This window comes from Ruditapes philippinarum, unplaced genomic scaffold (genome assembly GCF_026571515.1).
Source record: "Ruditapes philippinarum isolate M1 unplaced genomic scaffold, ASM2657151v2 ctg1781_1_1_1_1, whole genome shotgun sequence".
Lineage (NCBI taxonomy): Eukaryota > Metazoa > Mollusca > Bivalvia > Venerida > Veneridae > Ruditapes > Ruditapes philippinarum.
In genome coordinates, this window is record NW_026851931.1 from 26,257 (window position 1) to 40,800 (window position 14,544).

General features: G+C 33.6%; 1 protein-coding gene across 1 annotated transcript in view; it reads right to left on the bottom strand.

Moving 5' to 3' along the window:
- LOC132742925 (Fanconi anemia group D2 protein-like) overlaps positions 1-14,544 on the bottom strand; it is a 41,653-nt gene that overhangs the window by 12,757 nt on the left and 14,352 nt on the right. Inside the window, exons 15-32 of the mRNA XM_060731431.1 lie at positions 13,812-13,985; positions 13,019-13,153; positions 11,937-12,068; positions 11,470-11,577; positions 10,653-10,702; positions 9,962-10,021; positions 9,065-9,251; positions 8,732-8,808; positions 7,332-7,463; positions 6,773-6,873; positions 6,304-6,419; positions 5,823-5,931; positions 5,139-5,256; positions 4,139-4,226; positions 3,644-3,738; positions 1,599-1,680; positions 1,036-1,152; positions 373-501 (exon numbers count right to left, since the gene is read on the bottom strand). Of these exons, the coding sequence (XP_060587414.1) occupies positions 373-501; positions 1,036-1,152; positions 1,599-1,680; positions 3,644-3,738; positions 4,139-4,226; positions 5,139-5,256; positions 5,823-5,931; positions 6,304-6,419; positions 6,773-6,873; positions 7,332-7,463; positions 8,732-8,808; positions 9,065-9,251; positions 9,962-10,021; positions 10,653-10,702; positions 11,470-11,577; positions 11,937-12,068; positions 13,019-13,153; positions 13,812-13,985 (2,010 nt within the window). The remainder of the gene's footprint in view (positions 1-372; positions 502-1,035; positions 1,153-1,598; positions 1,681-3,643; positions 3,739-4,138; positions 4,227-5,138; positions 5,257-5,822; positions 5,932-6,303; positions 6,420-6,772; positions 6,874-7,331; positions 7,464-8,731; positions 8,809-9,064; positions 9,252-9,961; positions 10,022-10,652; positions 10,703-11,469; positions 11,578-11,936; positions 12,069-13,018; positions 13,154-13,811; positions 13,986-14,544) is intronic.

Consider the following 14,544-nt stretch of genomic DNA (forward strand, 5'->3'; position numbering starts at 1 on the left):
AAACCTCCCTAAGTAGCAATGGATAGTTCCTAACCCCTACAGTATAGACGTTAATTGTCTGCTAATTGCATTGCTTTTCCATTTTGCCTCTTTTACATTAAAACTAACATGAGGACATTTTTCTGTTATTACATTTTTTTTTCTTCTTTAATCCTTACCATGTTAGATATCTTAAACAAACGTTTCCATTTTATAATCTAGACGTTACCATTCATCAATTGTAGAGACAATTTTAAAATATGTACTGACTGAATGATGAACAGTGCAGACATGACCAGGTGACGCTGATGTATGGCCTGATCATGGTCTGCACTGGTTGCATGGCCACAAGCAGGCTACAGATAAAAATCTATTTTAGCACAAGTGTATTACCTGAAAGAAACCACTAGCTCCTTCAAGATGATTACAAAGGGCAGGTAACAACTTGACTACTTTTGTTGCAACTTCAAGGGGAGTTAACTGATCCAAGTTGGAGAATCCAACCTTCTTCTCAGCTTTGACCTGGATTAAAATCATAAATTATCTCTTTATCAACTTGCAAAAAAAGAAATGCAAGTGACTTGAAGTCAAAATCACAAAATAATCATGATTTTTTTAAAAGTATTTTCATATAATCTGTACAAGCCATTTGGTAGCATGGGAATAAGGCGTTGATAGTTTTTGCTTATTTATAACATTTTTTTTCTTATTCATAACATATTCGTTCATGGTTTTAATAGTATGCAAAATAGAAGCACAAAAAAATTGACAGACTGGAGCCCAGGCTAGCCATTTGGTAACTTATGTATAAAATCTTTGAACATAATTATCAGCAAATCAGGCTGCCCTTAGATAAGTATACAACCATGCCAGCCTCCAACTTCATGAAGTTTGACTGAATTTTTTTTAGCTGTTAACCACATATTTCAAGAAGATTTAACAAAAATCATAGTTAACTATCTCAATAAGCAGTAAATCAGTCAAAGATCAACTTAACCATTGCACAAATTCAGCAGGCTGATATAAGGCAATTTTAACATGACAATTAATTTTTACCTTGAAGAAAGTCTTCCTTTTTGAAGCTGATGCTAGGAGTGAATGTTCCAGTTTTCTGCAGAGATCTTCTACCAGAAAGTTGACCTGGGCCATCTCTAGGGACAACTCATTTACACCCTATGTACATATAATAGTTAACAAAATAGTTTTTGTAATATTTGAAAGTAATTAAACTTCATGATAGACATAACTTTGTAGACTAATTTTTCTTTATATCACCTGTGAAAAAGAGTTGCCAACGCAATCTATTCAAAGCGAGGTTATATAGAATTTTTCTAATCTGAAACTCAAATCTCAGGTATCTGATTGGTCAACAAGAGCTGTCAGTATGACAGAATGCTCGGCCATTCTTAGTGCTTAATAGCAAAACAAGAGCCTTGATAATGTTGAATTTTCTATGTTTAAAAATGAAATATAATTCTGCCAAAATCCATGTTAGAGTTATGTCTAACTCCATGTTTCAATTCTGTCAAAATCAATACATGTAAGAGTTATGGGCCATAGACAGTGACCTCCTGTAATAAGCCAAGCACTTCACAAGTCTAACAATACAGGGTACCTACCTTTGTATTCATATCTGAGTCAAGCATGGCTTGTTTAATAGATCCAGTATTTAATATGGTGAACACAGATATATCCAATTCCCTGAAAATAGAAATATGAGCCGCGTCACGACAAAACCAACGTAATGCGTTTGCGACCAGCATGGGTCCAGATCAGCTGGCACATCCGCACAGTCTGATCAGGATCCATGCTGTTCGTTATCTGTTTTGCTACTTGTAATATGGTTGGCAAGCGAACAGCATGGATCCTGATCAGACTGCGTGGATGCGCAGTCTAATCTGGATCATTGATGGTCGCAAACGCATTATGCTGGTTTTGTCATGACGCGGCTCATATAATGATACTGTTTATGGGCAGGACCATCAGATGGATTGGGTATGATAAACAAGAGCTGTCGGTAGGACAGCAACGCTCGACTATTCTTAGTGCTTGATAGTAAAAAAAATGCTTGATAGAGTTACCTCCTCCTGTTTACAGGTTGGGGTCATGATGGTGAACAAGTGTGCAAAGTTTCAAAGCCATATGTCAATGGACTTTGAAAATATTTGAACTATTACAAAAACTTTAACGTAAATTCTAAGTCGAAAAAGGGGCATAATTCTGTCAAAATGCTTGATAGAGTTACCTCCTCCTGTTTACAGATTGGGGTCATGATGGTGAACAAGTGTGCAAAGTTTCAAAGCCATATGTCAATGGACTTTGAAAATATTTGAACTATTACAAAAACTTTAACGTAAATTTTAAGTCGAAAAAGGGGCATAATTCTGTCAAAATGCTTGATAGTGTTACCTCCTCCTGTTTCCAGGTTGGGGTCATGATGGTGAACAAGTGTGCAAAGTTTCAAAGCCATATGTCAATGGACTTTGAAAATATTTGAACTATTACAAAAACTTTAACGTAAATTCTAAGTCGAAAAAGGGGCATAATTCTGTCAAAATGCTTGATAGAGTTACCTCCTCCTGTTTACAGGTTGGGGTCATGATGGTGAACAAGTGTGCAAAGTTTCAAAGCCATATGTCAATGGACTTTGAAAATATTTGAACTATTACAAAAACTTTAACGTAAATTCTAAGTCGGAAAAGGGGCATAATTCTGTCAAAATGCTTGATAGAGTTACCTCCTCCTGTTTCCAGATTGGGGTCATGATGGTGAACAAGTGTGTAAAGTTTCAAAGCCATATGTCAATGGACTTTGAAAATATTTAAACTATTACAAAAACTTTAACGTAAATTCTAAGTCGAAAAAGGGGCATAATTCTGTCAAAATGCTTGATAGAGTTACCTCCTCCTGTCTACAGGTTGGGGTCATGATGGTGAACAAGTGTGCAAAGTTTCAAAGCCATATGTCTATGGACTTTGAAAATATTTGAACTATTACAAAAACTTTAACATAAGTGGTTACGCCGACGCTCGGGTGACTGCAATACCTCTACTTATTCTTATCGAATAGTCGAGCTAAAAAATAAAATATTCATATTATTTACAAGTAAGTCATTTGCATATATATAAATGTGGTGTTGGTAGTTTACAATCCGGATCACGATAATAAGCCACAGTGAATTTACCAGAGCACAGTTTAGCCACCGCATCATTCTTTGGCAGGCTGTCAAGTTGTTTCCAGTACTAGTTGCCTACACTCACAAGGAACTGATAACTTCTGTACATGTCAGAGCAGAGGTACAGTGCGAATGACCATAGTAAGGATTTCATGATCAATCAGAATGTAAAAGACCTGTCGATTCACAGTTATGCTCTATATATTGAGCTAACTGGACGGCTGCATATAATAATGTCTCTATCATAATCAATTACAAGACTAGATACAGTCACTAACAGCAGGCTAAGAATAAGGGAAGCTTAAGATCCACTACAAAAAAATGTACCTATTTAAACCTACTAAATTATTAACACTTTCATTTGAAAAGAATCTTTTACCTGTATCATACAAGTACAATTGACTGAGTTCTCATTGTTTCAGAATATGTATATAAACTTTTTACCTAAAAATGGTTTCTAGGATGCTTTCAGAATAGGTATATGATTACCTGAAGAATGGTTTGTAAGATGTTAGACTGACGGATGGTTTGCTATCTTTTCCTCCTCCACCATCAGCTGCCTGTGTTGCTGCCTGTGTGTTGTTCTACAACAAAAATAACATTATATCTATAATAATGGCTTTTGTTTTGGCATCTAAACATCAAAGAAGTAAAAAAAACACAAATCTTTTATTAACTGTTTCTCTGAAGTTACTAGCATAGCTGTCATAATATATGAATCTTACGATGTCTGCCTATAAAGACTGGAATATCTAGCTTGTATTTTAAGTTAACTGTTAATGACAGTAACATGGCTCTGCCATTTTTCTACTAAACAGTTTTCCAAGAGCTATATATTCCCATCTGTTATGACAGCCAGTGTTTGATTCTTTTTCTTGCATATTATGTATCAAACATATTTCAGAGAGAGATTACGAAAACTAGTAATTCTTTTAACCAAAATGACTTAACTAATATCAATCTTTACTATTATGTTTAACTTACCATTGTTGTATTATTTAACTGTGAACTGTCTCTACTATTGTCATCACTATCTGAAGATGGCTTGTCAGCTTTCTTACCCACAGTTTTCCTACAATCATTTTGGGTAAAGATTACTCAATAAATATCATACATGTGTGAATAATGAAAATATTGCATAAGCATAATATTCTCATGTGTTTGTTTGTTTTAATTGGGTTTTACGTCTCACCGACACATTATAGGTCATATGGCAATGTTCCAGATTTACTGGTGGAGGAAGACCTCAGGTGCCCTTCAGTACATTATTTCAGGCACGAACGGGAACCTGAGTAGAACCACCGACGTTCCGTAAGCTAGCTGGATAGCTTCCTCACATGAAAGAATCCAAAGTCCCTGTCGGGATTCGAACCCACAGCTGTGAGGGGCAAGTGGTTTGAAGTCAACAACCTTTAGCAGTCGGCGACAGACGCACACTCATGTGTTGTATAGCTACAGTTGTGAAAAGTTATATTATGATATCCAGAGTTCATAAATATTCAATGTCAAAACTCAAGCATTTTTAAGCTTGTTATTCTATTTTTAAGCACAACTTTTTACCATAAACATCATTTCATTTTCATTTTATCCTATGATACAAGAGAAAGAACATCAAAACACTCAGCATTTGATTTATACTTTGGGGCTACGTCCCTTGTACAATTCAGATAGCCTTGTGTTTCAATGCTTTTTCTTTCATTCAATACACAGTGATAATATTCATTATTTAGCAAAACAAAATATAAGAAGGACGAATTTTGTTGAAAATGACTGCATTTTAAAATATTTATGCAATCTGACAAGAACTATGAATGTTTCATACTAAATTTAACCATTTAGATTATGAACTTTTTTTCAAAAAAGTCACAGAAACGTTTGTTTTAAAACCAAAACAGGACATGTACATAACAACAGGTCAGCCATGTAGATGTAAATTATTATAGCTGTACAAATAAACATTAACATAAGAAAAATGTTGGGTTACCTTCCCTTCTTGGCTTTTTTCTTGGTTTCACTTTTCCAGGTTGTTCCGGTACTGACAGCTGGTGTAACTGCTTCATCCAAGTCAAAATTAGCCAGTGGTGGCTTAAAGTTGGGAGTTTCTGTACCAGGATAGAAAATCCATTGTCTTAAGCATTTATAAACACATTAACTTATTTGCATAGAAAACACTAACTTTATGTTTGTATGATAAAATATTTCTTAAATAAATTTCACTTTGTACACATTTCACATTTACAATACATGGTCATGTTTTTCTGTAATAGGAGGGCCTTGATGGTCCTTAATTGCTCACCTGACTATATGGTTAACATGAACACAATTTCATTTGGTCTTTCCCATTTAGTTTTCATCAAAATCAGCCAAAAATCTTTCACTACAAATATTTAAATGACATTGCTAAATTGTTAAAACAGTTTAGGACTGCTTCTTTCATTACACTTCCTCAGGTGACATAAATTAACAAACGCTGCTTACAACCAAATCAAATTACCTTGACCCCGATATAGGAAAAAAACCAACAACCTGTAGATTACTTACCTGATACTCTCCCTATTTAGCAAAGCGGGCAGACACAAGCTGTCTCATAAGATTCCTGCTACAACAACCTACATATAGACTATAATATACTAGTATAAAGACAGGCAACAAATAAACTCATAGTTACCTGGTAAACAAGATAGAAGTATCTTCTGTAACTCGGTTATATTGTGGAGCCTCGTGATCACTTTTCCTTTAATCTCAGCATCGGACTGGTTCGAAAAACCATTCACCATCTATAAAGGAGTGTAACCTTTCAGATTTTTATACCTCTCTTGAATTATTTACTGTATAGTTTAAATTCATGTCAGACAGTAACATTTCATGATGTCAAATGGTAACATCATTTTACGCCACTGATGTTAGCAAACAGCCAGCAAGCATGTACCGGGTGCCAGGTTTTAGTTATTGAGTTCAGATGTCAAAGTAAATTCTCAATAAGTAGTAAGTTATTTCCAAGTATTGCAGAGATTAAAGTAGTTCAGAGAAAGACAGACAGACAAGCAACAAGCCTTCATAGTTTGAGGGGCCACAAAAGGAGCAAAATATTGAAATTATTTAAACTATATAAAAACATGTTATCAAAACAATGAAAAATGAATTCTCACCTCTATAAACCAGTTAATACAATAAAACAGTGAAGACACGATAATTTCCTTCTCTCTCGTAGACAAAGGCTCAAACTTCTCGTATACATCTTCCTTTGCCAAATATACTGGACAACCTACAATATTATCAGTATTTATTTGGTTTTCACATCGCAAATATCATATAATGAAATACTGAAATAAAACAAGAGCTGTCAGTAGGACAGTGCTCAACTATAGACAACTTGACCTGTACGATGAAGCAATTCACAGTAATTTTTTTTCCCTTCAATATATGACATAGATATGAGTCACAGAAATTGATCTATAATAAAAATATCGAAAGCATGACAGAAATTTCTTATGAATACCACCTGTAGTACAACTACAAATTTCACCAAAGTTTAAACAATGAGCCAATCTCAGCTAAGTCCATGTCAATTTTACAGACATCATGCTAAATTACTTTTACATTCTGGATTTGGTTTACCTAGTAAAGCATCTATATTCTCCAGGGTACCATGCTGCCGTTCTTCACAAACTCTCAATAGTCGTACAGAAGGTGACATACAGAGGGGGTCTGTTACTCCACTGAAACATAAAAATCATAAACATATATGAACATCTCCTTATCTTTTAATTAAATAGGAAGTTTTCATGATATTTACCCTGAAGTTGTTAAAAATTAGCTGTAGCCCTACTTTTTCACCCAATGAAAATTTCTAGTTTTGAAATTTTCTGACAGTCTATTTTGTTTCAAGTTAGTAAGACACTTTAAAGAAAAGAAAAAAACTTTAAACAGCTACAGTCACTCGTACTCTGCTCATTTAGAGCTGTTAAGTTTTAATATCCTTCAAATTTTCCCTCAAAGTGATGAATTGTTTTGTACAGATTGAAAGATAGACAAGTCCATTTCAATCAGACATATAGCAAGGTAACTGTTAAATGAAAATTCTGCAAGTTGGATTGACCCCAGGTTTTACAACTGTGGAAAGGTAGCAACTATTTATTCAAATATAACAAAAATAGAATAAATAAGTAATATAAACCTTTCAGTATATGCAGTTAGAGCAGTTTTACAGGCATATTTCTGTACAACCAGTGGTAGAAGGTTTATGGCAATACCTCCCTCACTTTCATCATCTAAACCATGTACACTTGCTACTGGTATATTACCACTCCTGAAATTATCATAGCACTTAATGTATTATAAACCAACAAAACATTAAAATGAGATAAATTGGCAATATTCAAATCATATGATATTATAAGTTTTCTTTACTTATTTTGTTCTAAAAACTGTATGTTGTAGGATGCCCTGTTTCAGTTACTGCCCAATTTCATACACCTTTTTATAAAATGCTGCCACTTCGAAAAGCAACTTTTTATAGTGTTTATCCCAGTTGGACTGTTAATGTTCAATTATTACCTTGATGCAACCTTGAAAAAAATGGTATTTATTAACCTTTTCCCTTATATAAGCGTGTTTCGACGGCTTTTTGCCCCCCTCTCCCCTTTTTTGAGGCCTCAAACAGTGAAAAAATGTCCTATTTAGACCCCAAACACTGTTTTTCGTTTGAGAAGTGTTGTTAAAAAAAGTGACCATTTTTTCGGCGCCGCCCCCATCCAAATAATACATCAGGGGGTTGCCAGAAGGGGGATGTACCCCCTTCTGTTTGGGGGGTTTGAAGGGGGGGGGAGTCCCCCTCATCGCCAAGAAAATTTTGGACTTGTGAGAGGCTTAAAATGACCCCAGGTTGATAATAAGGTAACGTGTAACCAACGCTGAAAAGCCTTGGACTCTATCTCAATCCCTTGAGAAGTTGCAGCTTTTCAGTGAAAATGGCTATTTTTCACAATATGCTCATGGGGGAAAGGGTTAAACACAATCTTAGTTTTTTATTCTTTTTTTTTCTTGTTGGGTTATAAGTCGCACAAAAACTGTAAAGGTCAAAAGGCGACATTCCAGGGGATGAAGACCTCTCTTTAACCATGGATATGAAATAACTTGTAACTTTTTTTTATAGTATGAAGAACTATGAGTTTTAACCTTCTGGCAGCAACAGTTTCTACCCCAGCCACCAATTCTGACCAGTACTGACCAAGATCAGACTGCACATCTGTACCATTTGATCATGGTCTGCACTGACCAATATTTAGACAGAAGTAATTTTGAAATTGTCCCTCAAAATGATTATTTGTTGAGACTTAAAGATGGAAAAAACCCATTTATTAATCAGTGGTAAGGGCTAGTACACTGTTGTCTCCAGACAGTCAAATATATATGCAGCTTTTTGACAGTATTTAAGAGCCAATATTAAATGTCCAAAAGACTGCATTTATAATTTACTACGTGTAACAGACAATCTTTATTGACTTCATAATACAAGATTTTTAAGTGATCTACTCCACTGTGGGGAATTAGCATTTATCATCAATGAATACGTACTCTTCAGGCACACCATCTGCAATATCAACAACAAAGTTTTCCTGGAAATCCACTGTCAAATTCTCACTGATCCAATTCTAAAATGAATGTCAATACATCAATTTCTAATTTCAATATTCATTACATTAGTTCGTTTATAACAATAATATATATCATTTAAAATGAATTCTCCTCATATTGACATAAACTATTTGATTTTTCCAAAATATTGCAATTGTTTCTTTTGCTTGGTTAAATGGCCTATACTTGGTCATATTCCAAATTGAAATTAGTATCTTCTTTCCCAAATTTCTTCAATTATATGTAGCAGTACAGATTTTTAAATAGACATACCTCAACTTTAGACTGAAGTTTTCCTTGAGCTATGATGGTAGACAGTTCATCCATAAAGAGAGCAAAGGCTTCTGGGGATTTACTGCTACTGGATCGTACCAGGGTCAGTAGGCTCGTCACCTGTTTATATAGGTCAGCACTCAGCTCTTCCTGTGTGCACGAGTTTTCTGTGCTCTCCTCAGTATTGCTGTACAATAACCGAAATAAATTTGTGAGTTAAAGCAGCATGCCTCCAGATTCATGCTAATTTTCATGAAAATGTATTTAAAAGTAAAATATTGTGAAGTAAACAAAGAAAGTAACTAACACATAGCAAACAGCACTAATAATTCACATAAGTTACCAAAAATACGTCAAGATATGCAAAAATAGCACTTACTGCCTTAGTAGCGGAGTAGAAAACTGCATTAGTAACTCAGTAGAAATATGGTGATAAATACAGCAAAATCTTTCATTAGTGCCACATAACATGTAAATTTCATTGGTTGAATTTTTAATCTTTTTACATTTCCAGAAATCTTAAAATATTTATCAGGGTATGTATTTTATGAAATATTTTGGCTTATCTAGAGGCATGCAGCTTTAATATTGCAATGAGCATTATATATCCGAACCCCATTTATAATGGAATGTGATTATTGGGTGTAATTTACTAATTTCTAGTGACATAGTCTCTGTTGTATTTTAAAACATGCCAAAAAGCTTAAGCTTTTAACATTATATGAAAATCAGTTATGTGTGAAGAAAATGGCAAATGGCAATTGAAACTTATTTTCATTATATCAACAAAATAAATACAAAGCAATATTACAAATTGCTTTCACCTTTAAATAACAAAAATATCAAGATTCTAGGAAAGGTGGGGGAGGGTAGGGGGAGAAAAAAAAGAAAACATACCTAGTTTGAGCAATACAACTCACTATCATCACTGCCCCTATAACCCCCATTCTCTTATACCTGAAAATATAAATCATATATGTATAACAACCCCTGTTCACATCACTTTTATAAACAATAGTAATATTCTTAAACTTACGAACATTTGTACATTTATATGGCTACTGTACTGTAGAATGGTACATTATTACATAACAATATCTAAAGGATATTTAAGTTTTTTCAGTAAAAAATAAATGAAATATTTATTTTCATTCCACTCTATGAAAATAAATCTGGTATTTAAAGAAAAAACTTGAATTTTTTGTTTATTTATATTATATACATTTTTTCTCTTTTTTGACATAGCAAATTGAAAGACTTCCCCTTAAATTTTATGTATTATACAAAGTAGTTTGGCAAGACACCATTGAAAATACGGAAAATATGTTTCACTGCAGTGAAAAAAAATGTTTTTTCTTTGAAAAATATGGAAAATAAAATAATACACATTTCATTTCATCAATATTTCTCAATATTTAATTTAAGCGTATAATAATTCTTAATATATGGTTTATTTGATGTTATAAATGAACAATAACATGCATATTGAGAAATCAAAATCAACCAAGTACCTGTTATAGGAGCAACGTTAAAGAAACTAACATCAAATAATAATCACAAAAAATTATTTTGTTAGAAAGATACTTACTTTGGATTATTGTTTGAAAGCTGTTTTCTTATTACAATATGTAAATCATCCTGAAATAACAGAATAACATGTACAGTGAAATAGTGAAAGAAAGAATAGAAGTCTTACAAGTTCTCTGGTATTTGCAACAACATTCATTAACCCTGTCTTTGCAGGCGTAGACTGATTTTGTCCATATGGCCAGTGCAGACCAAGATTTGCCAGCAAAAAAGTGCCTTCTTATTATAGTCTGCACTTTATACAATTTAAAAAATTTATTAGCCAACAGTATAGCTGTACATTTGTGATACAGCAAGTTTTTCTTGCTTTCTCCTTTGTTACAGTCCTATTGACACATTAAGATTGCCGTGTTTATAACATGATGAGGCTTTTCCCTCCTAGAAAAGTTAATGAAACTGCCCTACCCTAATAATGGGACAATCCAGTATCATAAGAATCACTTGTATAGGTATGATAATATGGGGGACGTCAGTGTGGTTAAGGTCCTTGACTTCAAACTACTTGCCCTTCACTGCTGTAGGTTCAATCCTGACTGGGACTTTGGATTCTTTCACGTGAGGAAGCTATCCAGCTAGCTTACGGAACGTTGGTGGTTCTACTCAGGTGCATGTTTGTGCCTTAAATAATGCACGGAAGGGCACCTGAAGTTCAACTCTTCCTCCACCAGTACAGCTGAAATGTCACCATATGACATATACTGTGTTGGTGTCACATAAACCCCCCCCCCCCCCAAAAAAAAAAAAACAACATGATAATATAGCTAATATAAGAGGTTAACACTAATAAGATTACAAGTATTTCTTGTTGCTATAGTTACCTGTATTAGACCCCCTTCTTGGGGATTTTTAAAGGCCAGGGCACTCAGCATAAAGTACAGTTTTCTAATTTGACAGACTGACAGATTATCTAGATAGTCCAGTACACTCTGAAAATATAATTTAAAGTAACATCATACACAGCCAAGGGTATGTCGTGAATGAGCAGGTGAAAGTCAAAATAAGTTTACATTTTGCCATAAAAAATATACCTGTAACATTCAATTTATAAAAAGTAAATCAATTTTTTGGGGTTAAAAAAATACTTTAATTATGAATAATGGTGTTTCTTTATAGTGGCCAAGGAAAGGATTTGGACATTCAGTGATATAAAATTTTGTACTGATATATCGAAAATTTTCAATGACAGCCCTAAAAACGATGCTCTGTTTCCTCAAGTAAATCATTTATATAATGATTTTTTCTCATACTTTTTACTTAATGACAACAAACAATATAAAATACAAACCTTAACAAGAATAGCAAAAGGTGCCATCTTTGGCAGATGATGATTCACTAGGTAAGCTAGAATATCTAGCGAGGCATCTATTTCACTTTCAAACCCACTTCCAATGTGTGCTACAAGATTACCAACTATCTCCTGCAAATGTAACAACATTCTGAGATCATATATATATATATTCCAAAGTAATGTAATGATTAAATCATAAATGTCATTATCAGAAATATTTTAGATCGCTTGAAAAAATTCAAAATGTCAGAAAACCTGAATAATCTGAATTATTATTATCTACATTATTTCAATGGTTTATATAGAATAAGAGTGATTTCGGAGCATTAAAAAACCCTGAAATTCAGGCAAATGCCTAAAAACTATACACCAAATGCAATATTGTACCAATACAATGTGATATATATGGACTGGTACCAAGCTGCTGGAGAAATGATAAAGGACAAGCCTTTAAGCTTTTGTTCACAGGTATATTGTGTCTTGGTATTAACAATGTCACATAAACAGTAAATATGTTACCGGTATGTCAAAAATATAAAGTTGTCCACAAAAAGACAAAAATACTGAACAAAAACAGTATGTCCCTTCCACAAATCTATTAATTTTGGGTGCCCGGGCCATAATATAAATATTTTAATACACATTTACTTAATGATATCTTATAAACTATTCACTGTATTAACCCATTACCTGCTGAATTTTTGTAATGGATATCTGAATTTGAAACAGTCAATCCAAACTTAAGGATTTCAACATCAAAATACAAAATTTGAGCTAGCAAAAGGATAAAGCCTGTTCAGATTGCATGAAAGTGCAAGCTGGCCTGACTCTGTACTGGTTGCAAAGACTAAACATTTTTGGTTGCACCGGGTAAGGGTTAAGATACAATTTGGCTAAATGGTAAAGATGTCTGTCGGGAATCGGTTCATGTCATGCTCTTACATTATGGTCTCTTGGGACGATACATTGTTGTACATATTTTGTATATATTCATATATAAGAGTCAATTGGTGAAGGTCAAACCTGGAAAAAGGGTTGAAAATGTTTAAAATATCAATTAATTAAACTTAAACAGTTACCTGTTGATGGTAGGCATCCAATGTGATGAATGTTTGTTTATACAGAGCTGATCCAAAATACGAGACTGGTAATTCTGGTGATCTTAGTAAAACCTCTGACAGACTCAGTAATGACTGGAAATACCCCTTTAGTACCTGAAATACGGAGATTATCTGAGCTGTAATGTTATTAACATTTACTCAGCTGACTTTGTTTAATAAACCCGCCCTGCCCTGCTTACATAATGGAACTAAAATAAATTTGTATACAGTAAAGTTGACCAAGCCCCATATAGGTGGCATGGGTTTATCATTAGCTATAAAAATAGGTATTGCACATTACTGTAAAATCCGATAATTTTGCAATTAATTAAATTTTTATGATTTAGCGATTGAAGAATTTCCTATAATTTTTTTTTAAACAAATTTTAAAGAACTGAATGTAATAAATTGTGAGTATTTAACCTTGATAATTAGTTTGAAATGTTGATTTTGTAAAAATGTAAAAATTTGGCCTCGTAAAAACATCTTATTTTACACTAGATGCCTGAACAACATGAACATTAGTGCAAAAGCTATATGAAAAATTCACTCATGAATGATACAGAATTGACTTGTTAAGTGAATTAATGTGGACATTAAGGTCAACAACCTGTTTGAAATTAAAGAGAAAACACTATAAAAATACTAAAATTGATTAGACAAAATTATAAAATCTCTTTAGACTTCATAGATAATTATGCTGTCCTGTCTGGCTCTACACGTGGGTCTATCACTGACATCACATGACCTCAAAAAAGAGTAAACAACATACCTGTGAATGGACATTGTAGATAGATTTGATATATGCCTCCGTAAAACATCCTGCTCTAATCTTATTTCTGAACAAACTCTCCACAACTTTTTTCCTCGGTGTACCATGAAGAATGAGTAACATAAACAAGTCTATAACTTTGTGATCACTGGGCTGTTTTACTGACTCTATTGCCTACAAAAACAAATTATTTTAACTAATTAAACACAACAATAGTCAATATGCTCATATATTTTTCTAAAATGGCAAAATTTATATAAAGAGAAAAGATAGAAGACTGCTTGTCTTTATGTAGAAGCACTTGGGTGGTGCATTTTACGTCACAACATCTCTGGTAGACTTTTGAGTGGCAGGCTTTACCTCACATCTCTAGTAGACATTTGAGATGCGGTGTTTACGTCACAAAATCTCTGGTAGCATTTGAGTGTTAAGTTTTATGTCACGACAACTCTAGTAATGATGTTATAACAGCTATCCAGTTGTACTCACAAAGAAAGTATCAAGATGCATTTTAAGAAAAGAGAAACACATGACGAGAATTATCACCAACTTGTCATATTCTGGCTGAATAGTTTAATCAGATGAAAACAAAACATGGCTAGCAATATGTCAACCCATCCAGATTGGCGTGTGGCAAGTAATTAACTAAAGCAAGTAATTCAAAATCAATGATTATGACCATACAGTCAATCACTAGAAATAGCTAGCCACACATTAAATGTTTTTATAGTAT